This window comes from Triturus cristatus, chromosome 1_2 (genome assembly GCF_964204655.1).
Source record: "Triturus cristatus chromosome 1_2, aTriCri1.1, whole genome shotgun sequence".
Classification (NCBI taxonomy): Eukaryota; Metazoa; Chordata; class Amphibia; order Caudata; family Salamandridae; genus Triturus; species Triturus cristatus.
The window spans coordinates 1,162,488,667-1,162,514,275 of NC_140580.1; the positions used below are offsets into that span (position 1 = coordinate 1,162,488,667).

General features: G+C 51.3%; 1 protein-coding gene across 1 annotated transcript in view; it reads right to left on the bottom strand.

The window, feature by feature from the left end:
* Window positions 1–25,609, bottom strand: part of HMCN2 (hemicentin 2) — a 769,579-nt gene that overhangs the window by 470,861 nt on the left and 273,109 nt on the right. The window contains exon 15 of the mRNA XM_085613971.1: window positions 5,144–5,290. Within this exon, the coding sequence (XP_085470097.1) occupies window positions 5,144–5,290 (147 nt within the window). The remainder of the gene's footprint in view (window positions 1–5,143; window positions 5,291–25,609) is intronic.

The following is a 25,609-nucleotide window of genomic DNA, read 5'->3' on the forward strand; positions in this document are numbered from 1 at the left end:
GATCTGCTATGGTGTTTTGTACGCCTGGAACATGTTGTGCCAGGAGAAAAATGTTTTGGGGAATTGCCCATCTCCATATGCTCTGGGCTAAGCGGGAGAGCTGGGGAGAGTGTGTCCCCCCCTGTTTCTGTATATAATACATCGCAGTCATGTTGTCTGTGCGAATGAGGACTGCTTTGCCTGAAATCTGCTTTTGGAAAGATTTTAGGGCTAGAAAGATCGCCAAGAGCTCCAGATGGTTGATGTGGAGCGATTTTTGCTGTGGCGTCCATAGACCTTGCATTGTGAGGTGTAAGAGGTGCGCTCCCCAGCCGGAGAGCGATGCGTCCGCTGTTAGAGTCACTTGGGGAACCGGGTCCAGGAACGGCCGTCCCTTGGAAAGGTTTGTGGTGTTCCACCACTGCAGAGAGTGATGTGTGCGGCCGTCCACCAACACCAGATCCGTCAGCTGACCCTGGGCCTGGTTCCACTGTTGTGCTAGGCACTCCTGAAGTGGACGCATGTGGAGTCTTGCATGGGGCACTATGAAGATGCAAGACGCCATCATCCCTATGAGCTTCATAAACACTCTTGCTGGTAGAGAGTGTTGAGGAAGGAATATTTTGCGTAAGGCTAGAATGCTTGTGATTCTGGCTGAGTTTGGATAGGCAATACCTTTTGAGGTGTCTATGGTGGCCCCGAGATATTGCTTTGTGTGAGATGGTATGAGGTGGGACTTTTGGTAGTTCACCGTGAAGCCTAGCTGATGAAGCAGTTGGATGGTGCTGTTTGTATGTTGCACGCATTGGTGGTAGGACGCGGCTTTTATGAGCCAGTCGTCTAAGTAAGGGAAGACGTGAATATGTTGACGTCTGAGGTGTGCTGCTACTACTGCTAGGCATTTGGTAAACACCCGTGGTGCAGTGGTGACCCCGAAGGGGAGAACCTTGAATTGGTAATGTTGCCCGTCCACCACGAACCTGAGGTATTTTCTGTGAGAGGGGTGTATTGGAATGTGAAAGTACGCGTCTTTCAGATCCAGTGTTGTGAGAAAGTCTCCCTGGCAGAGGAGTGGGAGGACTTGTTGTAAGGTGACCATGTGAAAGTGGTCTGAATGTATGTAGGCATTTAGAGGCCGGAGATCCAGAATGGGTCTGAGGGTCTCGTCTTTCTTTGGGATTAAGAAATATAGGGAGTAGACCCCTAGATTTCGTTGATTGCCGGGTACCTGCTCTATGGCGTGTTTCTGGAGGAGCGAGAGTACCTCTTGTTTGAGCAGTGTGGAATGCTCTTGGGACATTGGACGGTGCCTTGGTGGGATATTGGGTGGGGTAGATGTTAGCTCGAGGCAGTACCCTGACCGAATGATTTGGGTCACCCATTTGTCCGATGTTATGGACTCCCATACGTGGATAAAATCTTGTAGTCTGCCCCCGACCGGAGTGGAATGGTCTGGGGGGAGCGAAGGGGAGTCATTGTGCGGGTGGGGTGGCAGAACGGGTATTGTTGGTTTTGCCCCTGCCCTTATTGTTGTTGCCTCTGTAACCACCTCTTTGGTTGCCCTTTGAAAAGGTATTTTGAGGAGGGGATTTGTAGGAGGTAGAGGCATTATCGGTGGAGGAGCCTCTACCTGTGCCACGAAAGGACGAGCGTCGAAAGGAACGCTTAGAGGCTTGGGTCTGGAGCGCTCCCATAGACTTCGCTGTGTCTGTATCTTTCTTCATTTTTTCGAGCGCTTCGTCTACCTTTGGGCCAAAGAGTGTTTGCTGGTCAAAGGTGTGATTAAGTATTGATGTCTGGACCTCAGGCTTGAACCCTGATATCCTGAGCCAGGCATGGCGGCGAAGCAGGACACTGGTGTTTATGGCTCTAGAAGCAGTGTCTGCTGCATCGAGGGCACACTTAATGGAGGTGTTTGTGATTAGTTTGCCCTCCTGTATCAGGTCATGAGCTTGACGTTTGTATTTCTCTGGAAGGTGCTGCATAAGAGCCTCTAATTCATCATAGTGTGCTCTATCATATCGCGCAAGCAGTGCTTGTGTATTTGCAATGCGCCACATGTTTGCAGCCTGGTAGGCGGTGCGTTTACCAGACGCGTCCAGAAGTTTAGATTCCTTGTCTGGTGGTGGGGCATCTCCTGAGGATTGGGAGTTAGCCCGCTTTCTAGCTGTGGAGACAACTAGGGAATCTAGAGGAGCAGGGCCCTTGATGTATGCAGGGTCTGTGGGTGCCGCCTTGTACTTCTTCTCTATTCTAGGGTTTAGTACTCTGGCTCTGACAGGGTCTTTGAATACCTCTGTAGCGTGCTTGGTGACACCCTTAAGCATGGGTAAAATAGCAGTGGAACGATCTTGTAAATCAAATGTATCCAGTAGGAAGTCTTCTTCCACTGGTTCAGTGTGCATGTCCACCCCATGGTAGTGTGCTGCTCTCTGCACTAAATGGTGAAACCCTAAAGAGTCCTCTGGAGGAGACGGCCTTGATGGGTATAGGTCGTCTTGAGGTACATTGGGTACATCAGGGTTATTATAATCCTCCCATGGATCTGGGGTCCCTGGTGGAGTGGAATCCATTGGGGCGTCCCCTGGGTCATTGTCCGGGTCCCCGTCATCCGGATCTGGGGATGGGGCCGGATCGTAGTGAGGTAAAGGTGGAGGGGGTGGTGGTGGGAGGGGGGGTGGCAGTGGGGAGGGTACTCTAAGGGGAGAAGTAGCTGAGTCCCTCTTTTTGGGTGGAGGAGGAGGAGCCGGAGCCTCAAGGCGACGCTTCTTAGTAATCACAGTCAAAAGGCCAGTCTTTGGATCTCTGGACAAAGTCTTTTGTAAAGGGTCTGGTGTAAACAGAGCCAATGGCGCCGAGTCGTTTGTCGGCACCGGCGATTTCGGAACCGGAGGTTTCGATGTTCTGTGTACGCCATGCTTTTTGGAGGTCTCCGTGTGTTTCGGCGTCGAATGCTGTTTCGGCGCCGGAGCGTCGGTGCCGACCGATTTCTGTTTGTGTTTGGTCGGCGCCGAGTGTCCAGGCTTCGGCACCGGTGGTTTCGGAGTCGAGCTGGATTTTGCAGGCTTCGGTGCCGAGTGGTGTTTATCGGCACCGGGCGTCGGCTGGCTCGATCCCGAGCTGCCGTGAGACTTTGAGTGCTTCGACACCGGGCCCGAAGGTGGGGTGATCGAGGCTTTGGTTTTGGTTTTGCCCAGGCCGGCAGGCGAGGGAGTAACCGGAGTCTCTTTGGTTTTCGGTGCGGGGCTGGGAGGGGGCATTGTACTCACGGCCCGCTGTCCTGGTGTTACGTCCTCCAGGTCTGAGTCGTCGGCCTCGGAAGCGCTGACGATGTCTTCTCCCAGTTCGGTGTGTGTCTGCCCCGAAGCTTCGGCGTCGTCTCCGAAGATGTCCGGTGGAGCTGTCGAGGATGAGTGCGCCATGGTGCGTCGAGCCCTTCGATCTCGGATCGTTTTCTTCGATCGAAAAGACTTGCAGGCGGGGCAGTCTCGAGCCTCGTGTTCCGGAGAGAGGCAAAGGTTACACACCTGATGGAGGTCGGTGTGGGGAAATTTAGACCCACATTTTGGGCACTTTTTAAACGGAGTCCTTTCCATCGGCCGGGACCGGAGTCGCGGAGGGCCCGAAGGCCGGTGTCGATGTACGGGATGGAAAAAGTGCCGCTTCGAGAGATGAAGATGAAGGAACTCGAAGAATCGAGGATTTTCCGTCGAGGCTGGAACCGTAGAAGTTCGAAGCCGGAGCACGAAGTATCACATCCGAGCCCGATGGCGGAAAAAAACAATCTGAGGATGGAGCCGAAGCCCATGCGCAGTACGGACCGAAGGAGGAGTCACCAAACTCGTGACTTCCAAAGACGGTCCAAGAAGAAAAACAAACTGCAAACATCCGGGCCCAACACCAGATGGCGACCTATGCTAAGTGTACAATCTGCAGCTCATATGCCTCGAACATAACATTTTATTTAAACAAATCTCTCTTCCAGTTGCACCCCGCTCTAAATTTTTTTTAAAAGACAGGTACTCGGGTACCATTAATGTGCAAAATTCCACCGGTGTTTTCCCCGGCTGCAACATACTACAACTGCCTCAATAATGCCACAAAGTACTATTTATAAACCTCCTCGTCTGATATAAAAAATGAGTCTTAGGGCCCGATTTATATGTTGGCAGATGGAAACTCCATCTCAACAGTGACAGAGATCCTCCCCGTCAACACAGTGGTCCGCTCGCCAGATTTATGTGTGAGAGGACCTTAGGTTTGGCCACAGCAGACACTACTTCATCGCCGACGAGGTAAAACTTCTCCAATGCTCTGTAGAGTAAGGGCCGTCAGAAGCAGACCTCTAACTCCACCAGCCTAATTTAAATGGGTGGATTTAGACGTCAGTTTTAACTGTCCGTCGCCGCCAGGAAAACCCGAGAACATGGGGCAGTGAAAACTGATAAATACTCCCCTCGCCATGGGAGACAACTCCCATGGCGAGTGGAGTATTGCATTTTTTATTTTCACAAGGAAAATGCCATTGTGAGATTTTCTTTTTGAAAATAAGAAGGAAAACAGTTTAGTGCAGGGCTCCGTCCTGCTGACGCAGCCTTGTATCAAACATTAAATGCATTGACAGGAACCATCGTGATGGCAGATCCTGTCAATGATTTATAAAGTACCGTCAGCTTGGCAGTCATTTAAAAATCTGGCAAGTGGTTCTTCCGCCAGGGTGATGGAGTCATTTACTCTGACGCTCCAGGGTGACGGAGTAATTTACTCCATCGCCCTGGTTAAACAATGGGTGGTCCACCCAAATATAAGTTAAGCCATCACTTTACAAATTACTTTACGTGTGCCCGGGACTTTTGACATATATAGAACAGTGCAGGGTTTTCCCTACACAAATCTTAGGGGTTAAAGGGATTTTACCCTGACCTGGTTGCACCGTACACAACAAATCTCACTGACACTCACATTTACAGGGTAGAGCGCCATACTTCCTGAGTCACTAAAACCCCTTCAAATAGAGAAAATATGTTAAGCCATCAATTACAATTTATTGGCGGTAAATCCTCCTGCCACTGTTGTACGGCCAAAGCGATTCTTGGCGATCACAGCCCCTCTTGTGAGTCCGATGTCCATCTCACCCACTCCAGCATTTTCTTCACAGACTTACCTCCCACCTCCAGCCTGATGACCTCGTCTGACACCCCCGCCTCATTGGTGGCCAGACAGGTGTACTCTCCGGCATCCGACGCGCGCACTCCGTGGATCTTAAGCGTTCCTTCTTGGGTACCTGGTGATGGGTTCACCTCCTGCTCACCTGGTTCCAAACAAAGACGAGAGAGCAAAGGTCTTTACTCAAAGAGCTGTGGCCCCACAGCAGCTCTACCAGTCCTGCCCCCACCCCTCAGTACTGAGGTAAGTTAAATCCTTGTCAATCCACCGGCAGCAGCTACCCCATCGTACCACAGCCAAGATGGAGTACATTCAGCCGGAGGATTCTGCTGTAAATCTAGGGCTTCCTTCAGAAACCAAAGGCGCTTCCATTAGCACCAAACTCCAAATCTGACCATTTGTCAGGTCTCGCCTGAGCCAGCGCATGCGGTACTCTGCGAGACATTTAGTAGGTGGGTTTTAAAAGTGCGACCCCACACTTTGGCTGGCCTAGCACATGCGTTCAAGCGAGCGTGCACGCGTGCAGCCACCATCTGTCTTTCACGGGTCATTAAGTGCAACGAGATCGCTATCATTTTCACTTTGGCAGCTTATAAGCGCCGCGCGGCAAATGCTTGTTACCATTGCTTTCTGTGCAGATAGCGGCCTGGTGGGGGTTCTATCTTTGCTTCTTCCTTGCTCTGCGCTTGCTAATGTGTTTTTTTATTATTGGTATTTTTTTTTATTCATCTTTCTTTGATGTCTATTTTAGTTTACTGGTTCGGGCACAGCTTAAAAACGAGAGAAATGGCACCGGTCTCGCCATCCACACAGGAAAAGGTACCTCCAATCTCTGCAGCATGCAGAGGGAAGGGGAAGTCCAAAAGGTGACCAGGAACTGACCTGCTGTCTCATGAGTGTGTTCCCATTTAGAGACACTGGAAGAGGAACTTGACAAGATATATCAACATTTCAATCGTTTTTAGTCGTACGTGTAAATGCACCCGCCAAGCACCTTGGATGTAGGCGTGTTCTACTTGAAGAATAAGTACTTTCAAAATATTATTGCAAAGGATGTTTTTATTGTTATTATAAAGCAGCCTACTTCAAACACTACTTCAAACAATCTCAAGTGTTGGGGGCATTTTTCAGCGGGTACCCTTCAGTGCTTCCACTTAGTTGTGTACGTAAGGAGATAGTATCCCAAAATAATATCTTCAAACCTTTGCCTCTTTAAGTTGCTTCTTGCACACTTTATTTTGTTTTAGCATCTCTTATTACATTAGAGCCCTCCAGTTCATCACTCCCACCCGCCCTCCAGTTCATCACTCCCACCTGCCCTCCCGTTCATCACTCCCACCTGCCCTCCCGTTCATCACTCCCACCTGCCCTCCCGTTCATCACTCCCACCTGCCCTCCCGTTCATCACTCCCACCTGCCCCCGTTCATCACTCCCACCTGCCCCGTTCATCACTCCCACCTGCCCCCGTTCATCACTCCCACCTGCCCTCCAGTTCATCACTCCCACCTGCCCTCCCGTTCATCACTCCCACCTGCCCTCCCGTTCATCACTCCCACCTGCCCTCCCGTTCATCACTCCCACCTGCCCTCCCGTTCATCACTCCCACCTGCCCTCCCGTTCATCACTCCCACCTGCCCCCGTTCATCACTCCCACCTGCCCTCCCGTTCATCACTCCCACCTGCCCTCCCGTTCATCACTCCCACCTGCCCTCCCGTTCATCACTCCCACCTGCCCTCCCGTTCATCACTCCCACCTGCCCTCACGTTCATCACTCCCACCTGCCCTCCCGTTCATCACTCCCACCTGCCCTCCCGTTCATCACTCTCACCTGCCCCCGTTCATCACTCCCACCTGCCCTCCCGTTCATCACTCCCACCTGCCCTCCCGTTCATCACTCTCACCTGCCCCCGTTCATCACTCCCACCTGCCCTCCCGTTCATCACTCCCACCTGCCCTCCCGTTCATCACTCCCACCCGCCCCCCGTTCATCACTCCCACCTGCCCTCCCGTTCATCACTCCCACCTGCCCCCGTTCACCACTCCCACCTACCCTCCCGTTCACCACTCTCACCTGCCCCCGTTCATCACTCCCACCTGCCCCCGTTCATCACTCCCACCTGCCCCCGTTCATCACTCCCACCTGCCCTCCCGTTCATCACTCCCACCTGCCCTCCCGTTCATCACTCCCACCTGCCCTCCCGTTCATCACTCCCACCTGCCCTCCCGTTCATCACTCCCACCTGCCCTCCCGTTCATCACTCCCACCTGCCCTCCCGTTCATCACTCCCACCTGCTCCCGTTCACCACTCCCACCTACCCTCCCGTTCACCACTCTCACCTGCCCCCGTTCATCACTCCCACCTGCCCCCGTTCATCACTCCCACCTGCCCTCCCGTTCATCACTCCCACCTGCCCTCCCGTTCATCACTCCCACCTGCCCTCCCGTTCATCACTCCCACCTGCCCTCCCGTTCATCACTCCCACCTGCCCTCCCGTTCACCACTCCCACCTACCCTCCCGTTCACCACTCTCACCTGCCCCCGTTCATCACTCCCACCTGCCCCCGTTCATCACTCCCACCTGCCCTCCCGTTCATCACTCCCACCTGCCCTCCCGTTCATCACTCCCACCTGCCCCCGTTCACCACTCCCACCTACCCTCCCGTTCACCACTCTCACCTGCCCCCGTTCATCACTCCCACCTGCCCCCGTTCATCACTCCCACCTGCCCTCCCGTTCATCACTCCCACCTGCCCTCCCGTTCATCACTCCCACCTGCCCTCCCGTTCATCACTCCCACCTGCCCTCCCGTTCATCACTCCCACCTGCCCCCGTTCACCACTCCCACCTACCCTCCCGTTCACCACTCTCACCTGCCCCCGTTCATCACTCCCACCTGCCCCCGTTCATCACTCCCACCTGCCCTCCCGTTCATCACTCCCACCTGCCCTCCCGTTCATCACTCCCACCTGCCCTCCCGTTCATCACTCTCACCTGCCCTCCCATTCACTCCCACCCGATTGCCAAATGCAGTAGCTCGCCCATAAGCAAGACCTTTCTTTGCTTACTTAAAACATGGGTAGTTTTTGCATCTCGTATTTTTTTGTTAGCGTGCTCAATTTATAATTTGGAATTACTAATATTGTATTTGTTTGCATACAATTACTTGAAACAGTGTCATGCATCACAGATCAAGACACACTAAATATTAACGAGATTGTTCCTTGACACCGGCAAAATACTTCTAACATACTAACATGGCGACCAGTGTTTGCCTCTCATTTAGGCTAGTCCCCTTTCCATGGGCCGTGCAATCAGGGGATATAATCATACCGATACGGCGACCATAAGGAACACCGACAGAGCCACACCATGTGATATTACAGCGTGCTCTAAGTGAGTTTTCAATCTGGCTGATTTTGCCATTATTTATTATTTTTGTTGCTTTCTAACCTTTCCGCCTTTACGTCTTTGTTTTCAGTCGTGCCCCCTCCAGTCGCTGTGTTCAATTACTCTGCTTTCATCCTTCCCTCACTTTTTTCAGTTCCCGTACTCCTCACCCTTCCGTCATTGCTTTTTATTTCTAAAAACCCTCGGCCATTGCTTTCAGCCCTTCTACCTCCGCATATAAAAAAAGCATTGGCAAGGTTTTGCCAATGCCTTTATTTTTATTTCTTGCATATTTATATATTGTCAGTTTGATCGAAGGTATTGGACTGCTGCCCATGAGCACTAGTTACTTTGCACACAGTCCCTCCCACCTGCTGCTTGTGATGAGTTTTTGGCACGCTAAAGTTTCTTTTGTTGCTAATATGCTTGCTGAAGGAGTGAGCCTGCGTGGTGCTGAGTGAGGAATTGTGTTTAGCCAATTCCCTAACCAGTGAAATTGTTGTGCTGGGCTGTCCCACTTCATTATTGCCAATACTGGCTAATAGTCCTGGAACTATGATGCATTGCAGTATTAGCTCTTCCATTTGAAGTGAAGTCCGCTTTATACTCTACTGGCAGTGGTGACATGGACCACACCACCACCACAGATTCTGACTTCTTAGCCCCCAGCTCACTGGATGAATTCCCCCTCCTAGATTCCAACACTTTAGACAGTAGACAGAATGCTTCTTAAAGTCATCTCGGGATCCCCCAATGACCCAGCACCCCCACAAACTCTCAATAAGGTGATGGACATCATCCGCCCTGTCATTCTGGATGTCCTTAATGCTTCCATCTCCTCTAACTCCGTCCCAGCACCATGGAAATGTGCGATGGTTAGGGCCCTTTTGAAAAAACCCACCTTGGACCAGAACAACTTGGCCAATTTCCGCCCCATTTCCCTACTTCCCTGGATGAGCAAACTGCTTGAAAGGCACATCAATAATATCTTAGTGGACTACTTAGAATCAAATAGTCTGCTATGCGCCTCTCAGACGGGTTTCCGCCCGCAGCATGGAACTGAAACTGCTCTCCTAGCAGTGACGGAAGAAACTAGATTGGTGCTGAACCGGGGAGGAAAAGCAGCCATCATACTACTCGACCTCAGTGCCGCGTTCGACACTGTCAACCATGCCACACTGCTACACCGTCTGAAAGGCATGGGCGTGTCGGGCGCGGCCCTGGAGTGGCTGACCTCCTTCCTGGACGAGCGCTTCTTCCAGGTGTTTGAGGGCAAAGCAGTCACCCCTAAGCAACCACTTAGATGTGGGGTTCCTCAGGGCTCCTCCCTGAGCCCCACACTTTTTAATGTCTATATGCGACCTCTAGCGGAGATAGTCCAGCCCTTTGGCGTGCGTATTGTCACCTACGCGGACGACACCCAGTTGGTGGTCTCTCTGGACCACACTGAGGAGCCGTCCAACACCCTGGGCCTCTGTCTAGAGGCCGTTGCTAAGTGGATGCAATCGTCCTGTCTCAAACTTAACGGGGAGAAGACAGAGATTATGCTATTGGGTAATCCTCCTCCGACCATTTTGACATCAATTTGGCCCACCTGTCTTGGTGCTCCCCCCCCTCCCAAACCGCAGATAAAGAGTCTGGGAATCTGGCTCGATAAAGCGCTGGACTTCTCGGTCCAGGCTACCAAAACTGCCTCCACGTGTGTCGGCCTAATGAAAATGCTCCGCAAAGTACTCCCTTTGCTTCCTTTCCAGGCGAGGAGAATCATGGTTCAGGCCCTGATACTCTCCCGCCTGGACTATGGAAACGCGCTATATCTGGGTGCCCCGGCTTCAGTGACCAACAGGCTCCAAGTCACGCAAAACTGCGCCGCCCGATTATTATTCAACATCCCCCGCTGGCAGTCAGCCAAGAAAGCTCTAAAAGAATTGCACTGGCTCCCGATGGCTGCTAGAGCACAGTTTAAGGCTATGTGCATTGTGCACAAATCTTTCCATCGAACAGGCCCTGCCATCCTGTCCCCCTTAGTTGTGCCCTACACTCCATCCAGAGCCCTTCGCTCGGGATCATTGCACCTAGTTACCACTTCTAAAATCAACAAAGCACGTTGGGGCGGCCGTTCCTTCTCCCATACTGCTGCGAGACTTTGGAACTCCCTCCCCTTAGCCCTCAGTGAAAATAATAACCGGCTGGCTTTTAGGAAAGCTTTGAAAACCCACCTGTTTGCAAAAACGTGCTAGTCTCACCCTGCGGCCCGCCACAGTGATCAATTAAAGTGCTGCGAGGCCTCCGGGTAGTCTATGCGCTATATAAATATAATTTTTCATTTCATTTCATTATACCGCTTTTTTTAAGCATGCCATTATCCAACACTCTCCTTGCCCTGTCCTCTTTAGATACCTCACCTGATTGCCAAAGGCCATAGCTCGTCCATGGGCGAGGCCTATAGGTATTGCCAATGCTTGTTTTTTTTGCCATTTGTGTTATTTGGATACTACTCTCTCCTCCTGCACAGTTCAAAACAGTAGGGTCGGGCCTGATAACATGTCAAATGAGCATCAATAAAAGAAAGTTGTTTATTATTTGAAGTTATAACCTTCTTCCTGAGCAGACGCCAGCAACAGATGTCTGTCCTGACTCGTGGAACAGCACCCTTTTCACTAGTTTCATATACTACAAATAAAGTGCATGGATAGAGCTGCCCAGTAACCCCCACGGTCTCACACTACTGGTTCAACTCACTGCCAGCTTTCCCCATGCTTCAATCACGAGTTATTTACATTTACTGTGATACAGATGCATCCGCTGATCTTTTTTAAATATAAACCATGGACTTTGGGTAGCCGTGAACACATCTGGAAATGAAGACTCAAAACATTGACAACATATCAGGCACTATTTCCTAGCGCCTACTCGTCCAAGCGCTATGGACGCTACAGAAGAGCAATAGGCAAGAAGCAGTGGTAGGGGGCACATGTGGGAAGCTCTCACCACTAGACCACGAACACTCCACCCCACATGGATTAATATTCCGCCAGGGAGCCCTTTCAATGAAATATATTCATTAAAATGGCTAACATATACAGATATTAGGTCTTGAAGCCGCATATGAATTCCAAAACCATCTAAGGAGCGGACTCTGTCTGCAGCCGAAGTGCTTAGAGACAGTTCCAGCAGGAAAGCAAGCGCTACACATCTGATTCGAGTCCCAAGGGTGAGAACATGACAACCTACTAAAAAGGTAGAAAAGTAATAGAATGCCTCGGGCATACGGTCAATTGAATTTGTTTATCAAAAAACGAATGCAAGGGTGAATGGAAACAGAAAGAGATGCAGTAATGACCTCAGTTAGAGGAGGGCGGTAAGAAGATAGTCACTCTCAATAGCCGTTCAGGAAAATCCACCACAGTGGCAGGAGGATTTACCGCCACTAAATTGTAATTAATGAATGAGCTACTAGCCGATACTTTTAGCTACGAATGAGGTGCAATAATGATGAATGCTTCTCCAATAAAACCTAATGAAATGAATGAGCAACTAGGCCGATACTCAGAGCCATGAATGAGATGCAATAATGACGTATGCTTGTGAGAAAGTGCCATCTTTCTTGCCTGGTATGCCCCCACTTTTTGCTGAATTGCTGAATGCACTTTGACTGAGTGTGCCCTGGACTCCTGCCAATCAGGTGCCCAGGGCCTATGTTCATTCCCTAAAACAAACCGAACCCAAATTGGCAAACCCTGGCCACATGTCAGCCCCTGGTAAATGGTGCCCTAAGTACCCAGGGCTTTGTGACCCAGGAAGGCCTCTAAAAGCTGCAGCACTCATTGTGGCACTCTTAGAGGCCCTGTACCCTAAGTACCCAGGGCTTTGTGACCCAGGAAGGCCTCTAAGAGCTGCAGCACTCCTTGTGCCACTCTTAGAGGCCCTGTACCCTAAGTACCCAGGGCTTTGTGACCCAGGAAGGCCTCTAAGAGCTGCAGCACTCCTTGTGCCACTCTTAGAGGCCCTGTACCCTAGGTACCCAGGGCCTTGTGACCCAGGAAGGCCTCTAAGAGCTGCAGCACTCCTTGTGCCACTCTTAGAGACCCTGTACCCTAAGTACCCAGGGCTTTGTGACCCAGGAAGGCCTCTAAGAGCTGCAGCACTCCTTGTGCCACTCTTAGAGGCCCTGTACCCTAGGTACCCAGGGCCTTGTGACCCAGGAAGGCCTCTAAGAGCTGCAGCACTCATTGTGCCACTCTTAGAGGCCCTGTACCCTAAGTACCCAGGGCTTTGTGACCCAGGAAGGCCTCTAAGAGCTGCAGCACTCCTTGTGCCACTCGTAGAGGCCCTGTACCCTAGGTACCCAGGGTCTAGTGACCAGGGAAGGCCTCTAAGAGCTGCAGCACTCATTGTGCCACCCTCAGAGGCCCTGTACCCTAAGTACCCAGGGCCTTGTGACCCAGGAAGGCCTCTAAGAGCTGCAGCACTCCTTGTGCCACTCGTAGAGGCCCTGTACCCTAGGTACCCAGGGTCTAGTGACCAGGGAAGGCCTCTAAGAGCTGCAGCACTCATTGTGCCACTCTTAGAGGCCCTGTACCCTAAGTACCCAGGGCCTTGTGACCCAGGAAGGCCTCTAAGAGCTGCAGCACTCATTGTGCCACTCTTAGAGGCCCTGTACCCTAAGTACCCAGGGCATTGTGACCCAGGAAGGCCTCTAAGGGCTGCAGGACTCCTTGTGCCACTCTTAGAGGCCCTGTACCCTTACACACACACACTGCCTTTGCAGGCTGAGTGTTTGGGTGCAAGACAAAAACAAAGTCGACATGGCACACATCCCTGTGTGCCATGCCCATCACATACACTGCCATGGCATACATCAGGCACCCCTCTAGCTGAGTGCCTTATGCCAATGGTGTGGGCACAGGAGCAGGAGCCCTGTGCCCCTACATTGCCCAGGTCCATTCCTGAGCCCTGTAAGTGCAGTGCTGCCATTTAAAGAGTACCTGGTGCTGGGAGCTCGTCAAACACGAGCTCCACAGCACCATAATGGCAACACTAAAGACTGAGAAGTTTGGTATCAAACTTCTCAGCACATTAAACCCACACTGATGCCAGTGTGGGATTTAATGTACCCAGCACCCCAGAGGGCATCTTAGAGGTGCCCCCTCGAACCTAACCTACAAATCCACGTCTGCTCTGAGGCTGCCTAGGCTGCCACCCAGCAGACCTGTTGCTGGACCCCTGGGTAGGAGAGCCCCTGCTCTCCTGGTCCTACAACAATGCACATCCTGGGCGAGGTGCTAAATCTCCTCCCCCAGGATGGGCAGGGGGAAGCTTCAAAGGCTTGCCGCCTCTGTGAGTTTCCCCAGGCCCCTGCAACCCCCCACTCTGGCGGGAAGATTTGGCCGGAAACCCCAAATAAGGACAGGGGATGTGCCAGCCTGCCAACCCCACCCCTCAGGTGGGGGAGGCGAGGTGAAGCACATCTCCGGGCTCTCGCCATCTTGAAGATGGCGAGCCCTACCCTATCAGGACTAGGCTACTGCCCCCCTCCCACAGGAGAGAGGCAGGATAGGGGGTGTACCCACCCCAGGACGGGGACCCATTGGTCCCTGCCCTTCACCTACCTGCAACGCCCCTAAATCTAGTATTTAGGGGCACCCTGAACCTTCCTTCCCCAGATTCTAGATTCAAAACTACGAAGAGCAAGAAGAAAGAAGACCTGCCCTGCAGCTGCTGAAAAGAGGAAGACACCAACTGCTTTGGCCCCAGCCCTACCGGCCTGTCGACCCTCGAACCTGCTCCTGCTCCAGCCCGGCATCTCTTGTGGCTAGTAACCTCACCAACCCCAGAGGACCTGGCTACCTTTTGGCTCTAAGCCCCTGGGACTCCCATGAGTAGAGGCTCTACTCGAAACCTATCTCTAACCCATGGCAGCAGCCCGGAACCGCAAACCCAGCACACTCTGCACCAGCCGAGCCTGGCCAGTGCCGGAGTGAACAAAGACCCTGAGGACGACCCCACAGCGACTGTGACCCCGAGTCCGGCAACCAAGGACCTCCCTCGACATTCCTGAAGAAGCCTGCAGCCTCAGAACCAGGTGCCTCCCCAACAGCGACCAACTGAGGGTAAGATTTCCCAACACCTAAAGGCACCCCTGCACGCGGCGCCCCACGGCCCCCTGTGTCCAACCCCGGGGTACCTACCTATCCTCCAACTACCCAACTTACCTCTCGAAGTGGTGGTGGCACCTGAAGAGTCCTCATCCCCGAGCTTGCAGTCTTTTTCCTAACCGGAGATTTCCCATTGACTTCCATTGAGCGCCCGGAGGCTCAAAAGCACTCTGCACCCAGCCGCCCGAGAGGCCCTGGCAGTGAAAACTCTACTCCTTCCTACTTCCCCACTTGCCCTGAGTAAGTGACGAGGAGCCCAGCTCCCACAGCCGCGTGGCTTGCCAGTCAGCAGCCACCAAATAAGGCCCCCCCTATCCCTCATAGGATAACATTGGGCCTAACTCTCTCTGCACCCGGCCGCCCTAGAGCCGCTGAGGGTGAACCAACTGTACCTACCTGACCCTGGGAGACCCCTGAGTCTGTGCCCAGAACCTCAACTCTGCCAGTCGAGTACTTACCCTTAAACCGCAAACTCTATTTTCCTCATAGGGTAACATTGACTGGCTTTTTCCTGAAATTTCTTCTAAGTGTGGACTTTTCAAATCTTCAAATATTCACCAAAAATCAGCCGAGTGACAAAAACGAATTTACTCACCTGTTCCTAGGTGAACTCCCAGTGCTCACCTGTTATTAGGTGAACTCCCAGTGCTGGATCTTGGTGCCCAGCACTGACTCTGAAAAATCTCTACAACTGTACTTACCCTTAACTCAATTTTCTTCCATAGGAAACCATTGACTGTTTTTCTGTGAAATTTCTTCTAAGTGTCGATTTCTGCAGTCTTTAAATATTCTTCAAAAATCGTATATTATCTGAAAACGTAATTGCTTACCTGTTTTGGATAAAGGTCCCAGTACCGAGTCTAGGCACCCAGTACTGGATTACAAAAGTAACGAGAACATACTGTACCTGTAACCTGCATTTTCTTCCATAGGGAATCATTGATTGTTTTCTCTGAAATATTTTCTAAGTGTCAACTTTTAAAATAGCTAAATATTAGTTAAAAATCATTACAGTACTTAAGTCGACTTTCATCACTTGATTCTGAGAACTGACCCAGGACTGAATCTAGGATCCAGTAAGTAATCTAAAAAGTAATCTGTTGCAAATAACGAAAAGTTTCTTACCTGTCGGTGTAGTTTTGCAGCTTGAAGATCTTTCTGGATTCACTATGCTGTGCATTATTCCGCGATCTTGTGGTTGGGTCCGGATTCGTAGTCTTTTCTTTGTTTTTTTTTTTTTTTTTTTTGTAGCCCAGGTGGGCGTCGACGTCCACCATTTGGTGCACCTCCCGTGACGTCGTCGTGCTTCCTGCGGAAGTCCCACCTTTGGGGCGCCATCTTCGGGTTCTTTTTTTCCCTGTTTTTCTTTTTTTTTTTTTTTTTTTTAACCCTAGGCGATTGATTAATCCTTTCGTCCATATTTCTGTACGTTTCCACTTCTTTGATCCTATCCATTTCACCCCCTCTTCCTCCAGCCTCATCTTCCTGGCGGAGGTGGGTGGGTTCGCTAGTGAATCCAGAAAGATCTTCAAGCTGCAAAACTACACCGACAGGTAAGAAACTTTTCGTTTTGCAGCGTGAATCTTTCTGGATTCACTATGCTGTGCATAGACTTTGTAGCGGTTTTCCTATTTTTGTGGTGGCTGGGTGGAAGATGATCGCTGGTCGTTGAAGATGTGTTGTAGCACCTTCTGTCCGACCTGTGCTTCCTTATTCATTTGAATGTCCACGCAGTAGTGCTTTGTGAACGTGTGCACAGATGCCCAAGTTGCTGCGAGACAAATGTCTTGGATGGGCGTGTTTGCCAGGAAGGCAACTGTGGCCCCCTTCTTCCTTGTGGAGTGAGCTTGGGGCCCCTCCGTTAGCTCCTGTCCAGCCTGTTTGTGACAGAATTGAATAGTGAGGGCAATCCACCTAGCGATGGTGCCCTTGGTCACTGGTCTACCCATGAAGCTAGTAGCAAAGGACACAAACAGCTGCTTCGACTTCCTGAGTTCCTTGGTTCTTTCAATGTAGTGCATCACCGCTCTTCTGGCATCGAGGGTGTGCAGGGCCTTTTCTGCGTTTGTAGTCGGGTTTTGGAAGAAACTCGGTATCTGGATACTCTGATTCATGTGGAACGCCGACACTACCTTGGGCATGAAGTGTGGGTCCGTCCTCAGGACTACCCTGTCTTTGTGAATTTGAATGTAGGGCTCCTGTAGCGTTAGTGCTTGAAGCTCGCTCACCCTGCGTAGTGAGGTTATGGCCACTAGAAAGGCAGTTTTCATCGTCAACATTTGTAGAGTGGCCTTGTGAATGGGTTCAAACGGCGCCTTCATGAGCTCCGTCAGAACCACGTTTAAATTCCATGCCGGCGGCGGCAACCTTTTCGGGGGTGCCATTCTTTTGGCTCCCTCCATGAATCTCTTCACCACCTGCGAGGTGAAGAAACTTCCACCCTTCTCACCTCTGGTGTAGGCAACGATCGCTGCTAGGTGTACCCTTAGGGAGCTCGAGCAGAGGTTACTCTTTAGAAGGTGTGTGAGGTACCTCAGCACAGTTGAGTCTCTTGTCATTCTGTTTTGCAGGCCCTTTTTCCTGCACCACACCGTGAATCTCTTCCACTTTGCGCTGTAGCACTTTCTTGTAGTAGGTTTCCTTGCCTCCCGTAGCACTCGCATAGTGCTCTGAGGTAACCTTAGGTGTGCGAACTCTAGGTCTTCAGGAGCCATGCTGCTAGGTTGAGGGTCTCTGGCTCTGGGTGCAGGACCTCCCCGTTTTGCATTGAGAGCAGGTCTTTTCTCCTCTCGAACCTGTACGGATTGCCTTGCGCCATTTCTTGAATCTGTGAGAACCATGTCTGCCTCGCCCACTGTGGAGCCACCAGGATCAGAGTCATGTTGCTGGTTCTGCACTTGTCGAGCACTCTGTGCAACAGGGGTATCGGTGGAAAGGCGTAGGCAAATGTCCTCCACCAGCTTATCCATAGGGCATTTCCCTTGGATTGCTGATCTGGTTGCCTGGACGCGAAGCCTTGGCATTTTGCATTGTGCCGTGTTGCAAATAGGTCTATTGTGGGAGTCCCCCATCTCCGGAAGATTTTCTCCGTTTCCTGGCCATTGAGCTCCCACTCGTGCGATGCTGAGGTCTGCCTGCTCAGCCAGTCTGCCTCCACATTGTCCTTCCCTGGTAGGTGAATTGCCAGTAGATCTATCTTGAGAGGTATGGCCCATCTCCAAATCTCCTGAGCTAGGGATGAGAGTGGAAACGACTGTGTCCCCCCTTGTTTGTTGATGTAGAACATCGCCGTGGTGTTGTCTGTCTGTACCAACACCCTCTGGCCGAACAGGTGTCTCTGGAATGCCTTCAGGGCTAGCAGTATCGTTTTCAACTCGAGGTAGTTGATGTGGCGGACCGCGTCTGCTGGAGCCCATAGACCCCTCACTCTGAGGTTGTCCATGTGCGCTCCCCATCCCTTCTGCGATGCGTCCGTGGTAATGGTCACTGTTGTGCTTGGTGGTGTCAGGCTTCTCCCCGTTGTTATGTTGTCTCTGTTCCACCAAGTTATCTCCTCCTGCACTGCGTGCGTAACAACCACTAGATCCTCCCAACTTCCGTTTGCTTGTGACCATTGCTGTTGCAGCCATTCCTGGAATGGTCTCATGTGCAGGCGTACATTCGGCACCAGCTGGATACAGGACGCCATCATCCCCATCATCTTGCTCACCGCCCTCACTGTCAGAGCTCACCCCTTCTGGTAGAGCTGCGTCTCCTTCAGTAGAGCATCTGTCCTCCTGTCGCTGGGCACTACTGTACTGTTGAGGGAGTTGATCTTTGCCCCCAGGAAAATCTTTACCTGTTCCGGTTCCAGCGATGATTTTCCCCAGTGGATGGAAAATCCCAGATTTGTGAGGGTGTCTGTTACGCGTTTTGCGTGCCTCTCGCACTTCTCGCGTGAGTTTGCCTTGACCAGCCAGTCGTCCAAGTAGGGGTATACGTGTATTCCCTGCTTTCGTAGGTGTGCCGCTACCGCCGACAGGCATTTTGTAAAGACCCTTGGCGCTGATTTTAATCCGAAGGCCAGGGTTGTGAACTGGTAGTGTTCCTGTTCGATGTTGAATCTTAGAAGGCCCTTGTGCCTTCTGTTTATTGGGATGTGAAGGTAGGCATCCTTGAGGTCCACGGTGACCATGAAGTCCCCTTCTCTTATCTGTGGCAGTACCTCCTGCAGTGAAGTCATTTTGAACCTTTGCGTTCTGACGAACTTGTTTAGGTAACGGAGGTCCAGTATGGGTCTGAGGTCCCCGTCTACCTTCGGAACCACGAAGTAGTTTGAGTAGACCCCTTTGTTGCGTTCCCTGAACGGTACTGTCTCTATGGCTCCCTTTTGTAGGAGTTTCCGCGTTTCTTCTCTGAGTATTGCCAGTTCTTGGGCCGATCTCTGTCTTCCCTTCGGCTTCCTGTTTGGAGGTCTTTTCTCCAAGTCTACGCAGTATCCGTACTGCACGATGTTCCGTATCCACTTGTCTGTGGTTATACGCCGCCACTCCTGAAGGTAGAACCTCAGCCTTCCGCCTACTGGTGTCGTATGCTCGTAGGCTCTTGAATCTTCTCTTCCCCCTGATGACACTTTTTTGCGCCTCACCCTTGGGGACCTGACGAGGGTAGGCGTCTTCTTGCGTGCTGAGTCACTTCGAGGAGGGCTGATCGCCCCCTCTCCTCCTTTGGCCACGTCCGTTCCCTCTCCCGCGAAAGGACTGGCCCCGAGGTTGATATTGCCAGCTTTGCTTCTGCTGACTTTGTCCGTGACCTTCGCCCTGCTGACCTTGTTGGAACGCCTGGTGCGACGTCCCCTGTTGGCTTCCACCCCTACCGTAGGGTCTCCTCGAGGGATTTCCTCGTCTCATTCCCCTCAGCTGTAGGGCCCCCATGGACCTCGCTGTCTCGTTTTCCTTCTTGAGCTGGGTGAGCTTTTCGTCCACCGTTGCTCCGAACAGTGTCTCTCCGTTGGAGGGGGTGCCAAGGATGTTGTTCTGCACTTCCGGTTTGAATCCCGAGATTCTTAGCCATGCATGCCTCCTCTCTGTGACCCCTATGGCCATGTGTCTTGCTGAAGTCTCTGCCCCATCCAACGCCGTCTTTATACAGGAGTTGGCGATGTTCTTGCCTTCATCTACCAGGTGAGAGGCTCTCTGGCGGTATTCTTCGGGGAGGTGCTTTACTAGCTCCCCCATCTCATCCCAGTGTTGGTATTGGTGTCTATTGAGGAGTGCATTCGAATTCGCCATGCGCCAGTGCATTGCGGCGTTCCTCTCGACCTTTCTGCCTGTGAGGTCGATCCTCCTGCTCTCTTTATCCGGAGGTGGGCCCGAAGTTGCTGGAACGTTGGCCCTTCTCCTGGCCGTGGAGGCTATGATGGAGTCTGCGGTGCGCTACCCTTGATGTAAGGTGGGTCCAGGGAGGAGTGCTTATATTTCTTCTCTGTCCTGGGCGTGATCGACCGGCAGGTGGCAGGCTCCTTGAAGGCTTCTCTCCCCTGGTTCATCACGCTTTGTAGCATGGGGAGGAACTGACTCCTAGTCTGGATGGGGAGCAGTGTTTCGACGAGAAAATCAGCTTTCGGCCTCTCTTCGTCGAGTTTGACGCCGAAGGCCATTGCTGCGCTCTTCACCACCATATTGTACACCCCGATGTCGTCGGGTGGCGAAGGCCTCGAGGGGTACGTGTCCACGGGCTCCTCCGGGTTTTCGGTGTCGAGATCGTGCCATTCGACGTCGTTGCTGGTAGATGCCGCCGATTCGTAGAACGACTGTTGGTCTTCTTCCTCGGCTTCTCCCTCATAATAGGGCTCCTCTTCTTCTTCGAGATCCCTTGTCAGCCCTTCGGCGTCGAACTCGTCTTCGACCTCGACGACGTCCGCCGATGAAACCGTTGGAATCTTGAATTCCTTCATCCTGGCGTCGAACTCCTTCTTCCTTTGAAGGATGTTCTCCATTTCGGCCTCGAGCCGCCTCTTCTTTTTCTCCATTTCGGAGATGCTTTCGGCGTCGACCGCGGGTCTTTTCGATGAAACTTGCGTCGACGTCGAACGTTCTTTCTGCGTCGATCGGCCCGTTTCATGGGATGATTTCGACGACCCTTGCCTTTCGGCGTCTTTCTGCACCAGGGAGTCCATTTGTAAGGATCCGCTGGGCCTTTTGTCCGAAGTTCCCCCTTTGGACGTCGAAGTTTTCGGCGCCGGGGCTCCCTTCGTGGGCCTTGACTCAGTTTTTCTCGAGTCACCCTCGTGTTTTCTAGGTGTTTTTTGATTTGCGCTCGACGATTCTCTTACCTCGTCTTCTTTTTTCTTGTCGGTCTCTACGACCGTGAAGTTTTCGGCTGTCTCGGCGACGTTGTCCTCGTCGTCCGTGTCGAGGCCCAGCTCGTAGAGTGTCGGGGGTTTCCCTTTGCCATCCATGTTGGCGTTGGCTCTTCTCTGCCTCTCTCTCACCCTGAGTGTCTTCGGCGCGAAGGCTGAGCAGGCGTTGCAGTCGATACTCTGGTGATCCACCGGTAGGCAGAGGTTGCAGACCGGATGCTGGTCTTTCTGCGCGAACTTGTGGTGGCAGTTTGGGCAGAACTTGAATGGCGTCTTGTCCATTTCGCTCAGGGTCTCTGAGCGTGCATTCTCCAAGGCAGTCGAAGAAAAAAGCTCGCTGGTCCTCTTTCTTCGCGCTCCTGATGAAATCTGTTCTATTCCTGATGTCTTCTCTTGATTCTATCGATGAAACTCGCTTTTCTTCCTTCTTCCTCCGAGTGAATTTCTGGAGCTTCCCGATGACGATCCAGACCCAACGGCGGAAAAAAGAATCTGAAGATGGCGCCCCAAAGGTGGGACTTCCGCAGGAAGCACGACGACGTCACGGGAGGTGCACCAAATGGTGGACGTCGACGCCCACCTGGGCTACAAAAAAAAACAAAAAAAAAACAAAGAAAAGACTACGAATCCGGACCCAACCACAAGATCGCGGAATAATGCACAGCATAGTGAATCCAGAAAGATTCACGCTGCAAAACTTGAATTTACCATTGAGCTCAATGTATTGTTGTGTTTAAAAATAGAGTTGCCTACTGCAACCACTTGTAACTGTTTACTAAAGTCTATTGCATATTGCAAAAGTATTTATATGAAACATCTACTGTTGAGAAAGTATATTGTAACTCCAAGTGTTGGTTCTAAAATAAAACAAGCATATATTTTTTATATATAAACCATTGGCCTAGAGTTCAGTTATTGAGTGTGTGAAACCATTTGCTGACTGAGTGTGTACAACAAATGCTTTACACTGTCCTCTGGTACTTCCTTACTGCTCGACCAAGCTACCACTTCAGAGAGTAAGGTTATACCTAACTCTAACCTCTGTCAAACCCTGGGGGACTGTGGACTCTGTACACACTGTACCTATTAAGGAACAGTATATACAGAGCCACTTTCTCACATTGGTGGATCAGCGGTGGGATACAAACTTGCATTTGTTGGACTACTTGGTTACCATCTGATCACACGACAGAACTCTTAAAAATTGCCTTTAGAATTCTGATTGGTCTTTTCCAAAATTACTAAAAGTCTTGCTAGGGCCTTGCTTAAGTCCCATTAGAATTTTAGAAAAATAAAAGTCACTATAGTCAGGGTAGAGGGTTAGAACTGTCAGGTTAGAATGTCTCAAACAAACCCAGCTGTTAGTGATAATAATAACATGGACCTGGTGGAGGAGCTCGACCTCACACCTTACTTACACTTGTCTTTCAAGGAATTGAGGTCCTTATGCAAACTTAAAAATTTACAAATGGGCCTGCATCCAACCAAACTAGGGCTCCAGGAGCTCTTGGCTGAGTATGCTAAGGACCACCCATATGAACATGGTAATGGCCAGTCAGATGAGGAAAGGGAAGCAGAGGAGGTTGACAATAACCCCCCCCCCCCATGCTATTCCCTAAGGAGGAGAGGGCACCCATACCCTCCAATCCAAGGATTAGCATCTGGGCACCTAGAGACTACACAGGTGGCTCTGGTACCAGAGAGAACACTGGGGCACCCACCAGTGAAGAGGACAGCCTTTTGACTAGAGCTAGAGTCCAGGCTCCTGGCTCTAGAAAAAGAAAGGAGAGAGATGGGTTTAGCACCCCATCAATGGTGGCAGCAATAATAAAAATAAGGATAGGGAGGAAACTTCTAACCTTAAGATCCCCAAAGGGATTGTCCCTAAATTTGAGGAAGGTGATGATATCACCAAATGGTTCACAGCCTTTGAGAGGGCTTGTGATATCAGAAAAGTAAAGAAATCTCTCCGGGGGGCACTCCTATGGGAACTGTTCTCTGGTAACTGCAGAGACAGGCTTCTGACCCTTTCTGGGCCAGAAGCAGAATCCTATGACCTCATGAAGAGAGCTCTGATTGAGGGATTTGGATTCACCACTGAGGAGTATAGAATTAGATTCAGGGGGGCTCACAAAACCCAGACCCAGTCCTGTATTGATTTTGTAGACTTCTCAGTGAAGACACTGGATGGTTGGTTAGCTGGACATGGTGTGAGGATTTTACTGTATTGTATAATTTATTCATGAAGGAACATATATTGAGTAACTGCACAAATGAAAAGTTGCATCAGCATTTGGTAGACCTAGGTCTAATTTCTCCCCAAGAATTGGGAAAGAAGGCAGACCACTGGGTCAAGACTAGGGTGACCAAGACAGCCACTGGGGGTGACCAAAAGAAAGTGGTCCCAAAACCTCCCCAGGGGAAAGGTGGTGAGAATCCCCAAGATAAAAAGTCTGAGTCTTCCAAAGGGCCCCAAAAACCTGTTCAGGTGGGTGGGACCCAAACTACTCCCTATGTGCCCCAACCATATAGGGGGAAGAACTGTGATCCCTTAAAGGCCTGGTGTAATACCTGTAAGAAGCAGGGACACCTAACTGTAGCTTGCCCCCAAATCAAAGCCCCTAAGGCACCCAGTACAGCCACTCCTGGGGCAGCAAGTATACAAATGGGATCAGAGGTGTACCCTGAGCAAATCTGGGAACACACTGAAGCAAGTCTAGTCTCCTTGGGAGAAGTGGAGTTTGCCACGGTAGCTGTGTGGCCCCCCAACTTAAAGAAATACTTACAGTACCCCTGGGTGAATGGAACTAGGGTAGAAGCTCTGAGGGATACAGGTGCCAGTGTCACTATGGTGAAAGACACACTGGTTTCCCCTGAGCAATACTTGATTGGGAAGTCTTACCCAGTCACCAACGCTAACAGTGTCACCACTAGTCATCCCATGGCCATGGTAACATTAGGCTGGGGGGGGGGTGGGGGGTTACTGGCCTGAAACAGGTAGTGGTCTCTCCAAAGTTGCCAGCTGCCTGTCTGCTTGGAAATGATCTGGAAACCTCAGCCTGGGCTGAGGTTGAGTTAAAGGCCCATGCAGCCATGCTGGGCATCCCTGAATTGGTGTGTGTGCAAACCAGAGCAGAGAGCAAGAGGAAGGGTGACAAAGTAGGTCTGGAGCCTGAAATAATGGCCCAGCCAACCAAGAGAAAAGGCAAGAAGACTGGGGAACCAGCTTCTACACAGCAAAACATTCAGGACCCCTCTCCCCGGGAGAGGATTTGGATACCTCTGAGGGAACTGAGTCCATGGAGCTTGACCCTTAACAGGTTGAACTCTTGGGCCCAGGGGGACCCTCTAGGGAAGAGCTGTGCCAGGGTCAGCGAGACTGTCCCACTCTTGAAAGCCTGAGGCAGCAAGCTGTTTCAGAAGCAAGGGGAGATGTCAGTGGTACCCACAGAGCTTATTGGGAAGAGGGATTACTGTATTCTGAGGCAAGAAATCCCACTCCTGGAGCCACCAGGAGGGTGGTAGTGCCACAGAAATACAGGGAGTTCCTCCTAACTTTGGCTCATGACATCCCCCTAGCTGGACATCAGGGGCAATCCAAAACTTGGGAAAGGCTAGTAAGTCACTTTTACTGGCCCCAGATGCACCAAAAGGTGAAGGAGTTTGTCAGCTCCTGTGTTACCTGTCAGGCCAGTGGCAAGACAGGTGGCCACCCAAAGGCCCCCCTCATCCCACTACCAGTGGTGGGGGTCCCCTTTGAAAGGGTAGAAGTGGACATTGTGGGTCCACTGGAACCTCCCACAGCCTCAGGGAACACATTTATTCTAGTGGTAGTGGATCATGCCACTAGGTACCCAGAAGCAATTCCACTTAGGACTACTACAGCTCCTGCAGTAGCCAAGGCCCTCCTGGGTGTCTTCACCAGGGTGGGTTTTCCTAAGGAGGTGGTTTCAGACAGAGGTTCCAACTTCATGTCTACTTGCCTAACACACATGTGGAAAGAGTGTGGGGTGCAGTATAAGTTTACTACCCCCTACCACCCACAAACCAATGGCCTTGTTGAGAGATTCAACAAGACATTGAAAGGTATGATCATGGGGCTCCCTGACAAACTCAAAAGGAGATGGGATGTCCTGTTACCATGCCTGCTTTTCGCTTACAGGGAAGTACCACAGAAGGGAATAGGTTTCTCACCCTTTGAACTTCTGTTTGGTCATCCTGTAAGGGGACCACTTTGTCTTGTAAAAGAGGGCTGGGAGAGGCCTCTTCAAGAGCCCAAACAAGACATAGTGGACTATGTGCTTGGCCTAAGGTCCAGAATGGCTGAGTACATGGGAAAAGCATCCAAGAACCTTGAGGCCAGCCAGGAGCTCCAGAAGCACTGGTATGACCAAAAAGCTGCACTGGTTGAATTTCAACCTGGGCAACAGGTGTGGGTTTTGGAGCCAGTGGCACCAAGGGCTCTCCAAGATAAATGGAGTGGCCCTTACCCTATCCTAGAAAGAAAGAGTGAGGTCACCTACTTAGTTGACCTGGGCACTAGCAGGACACCCAAAAGGGTCATCCATGTGAACC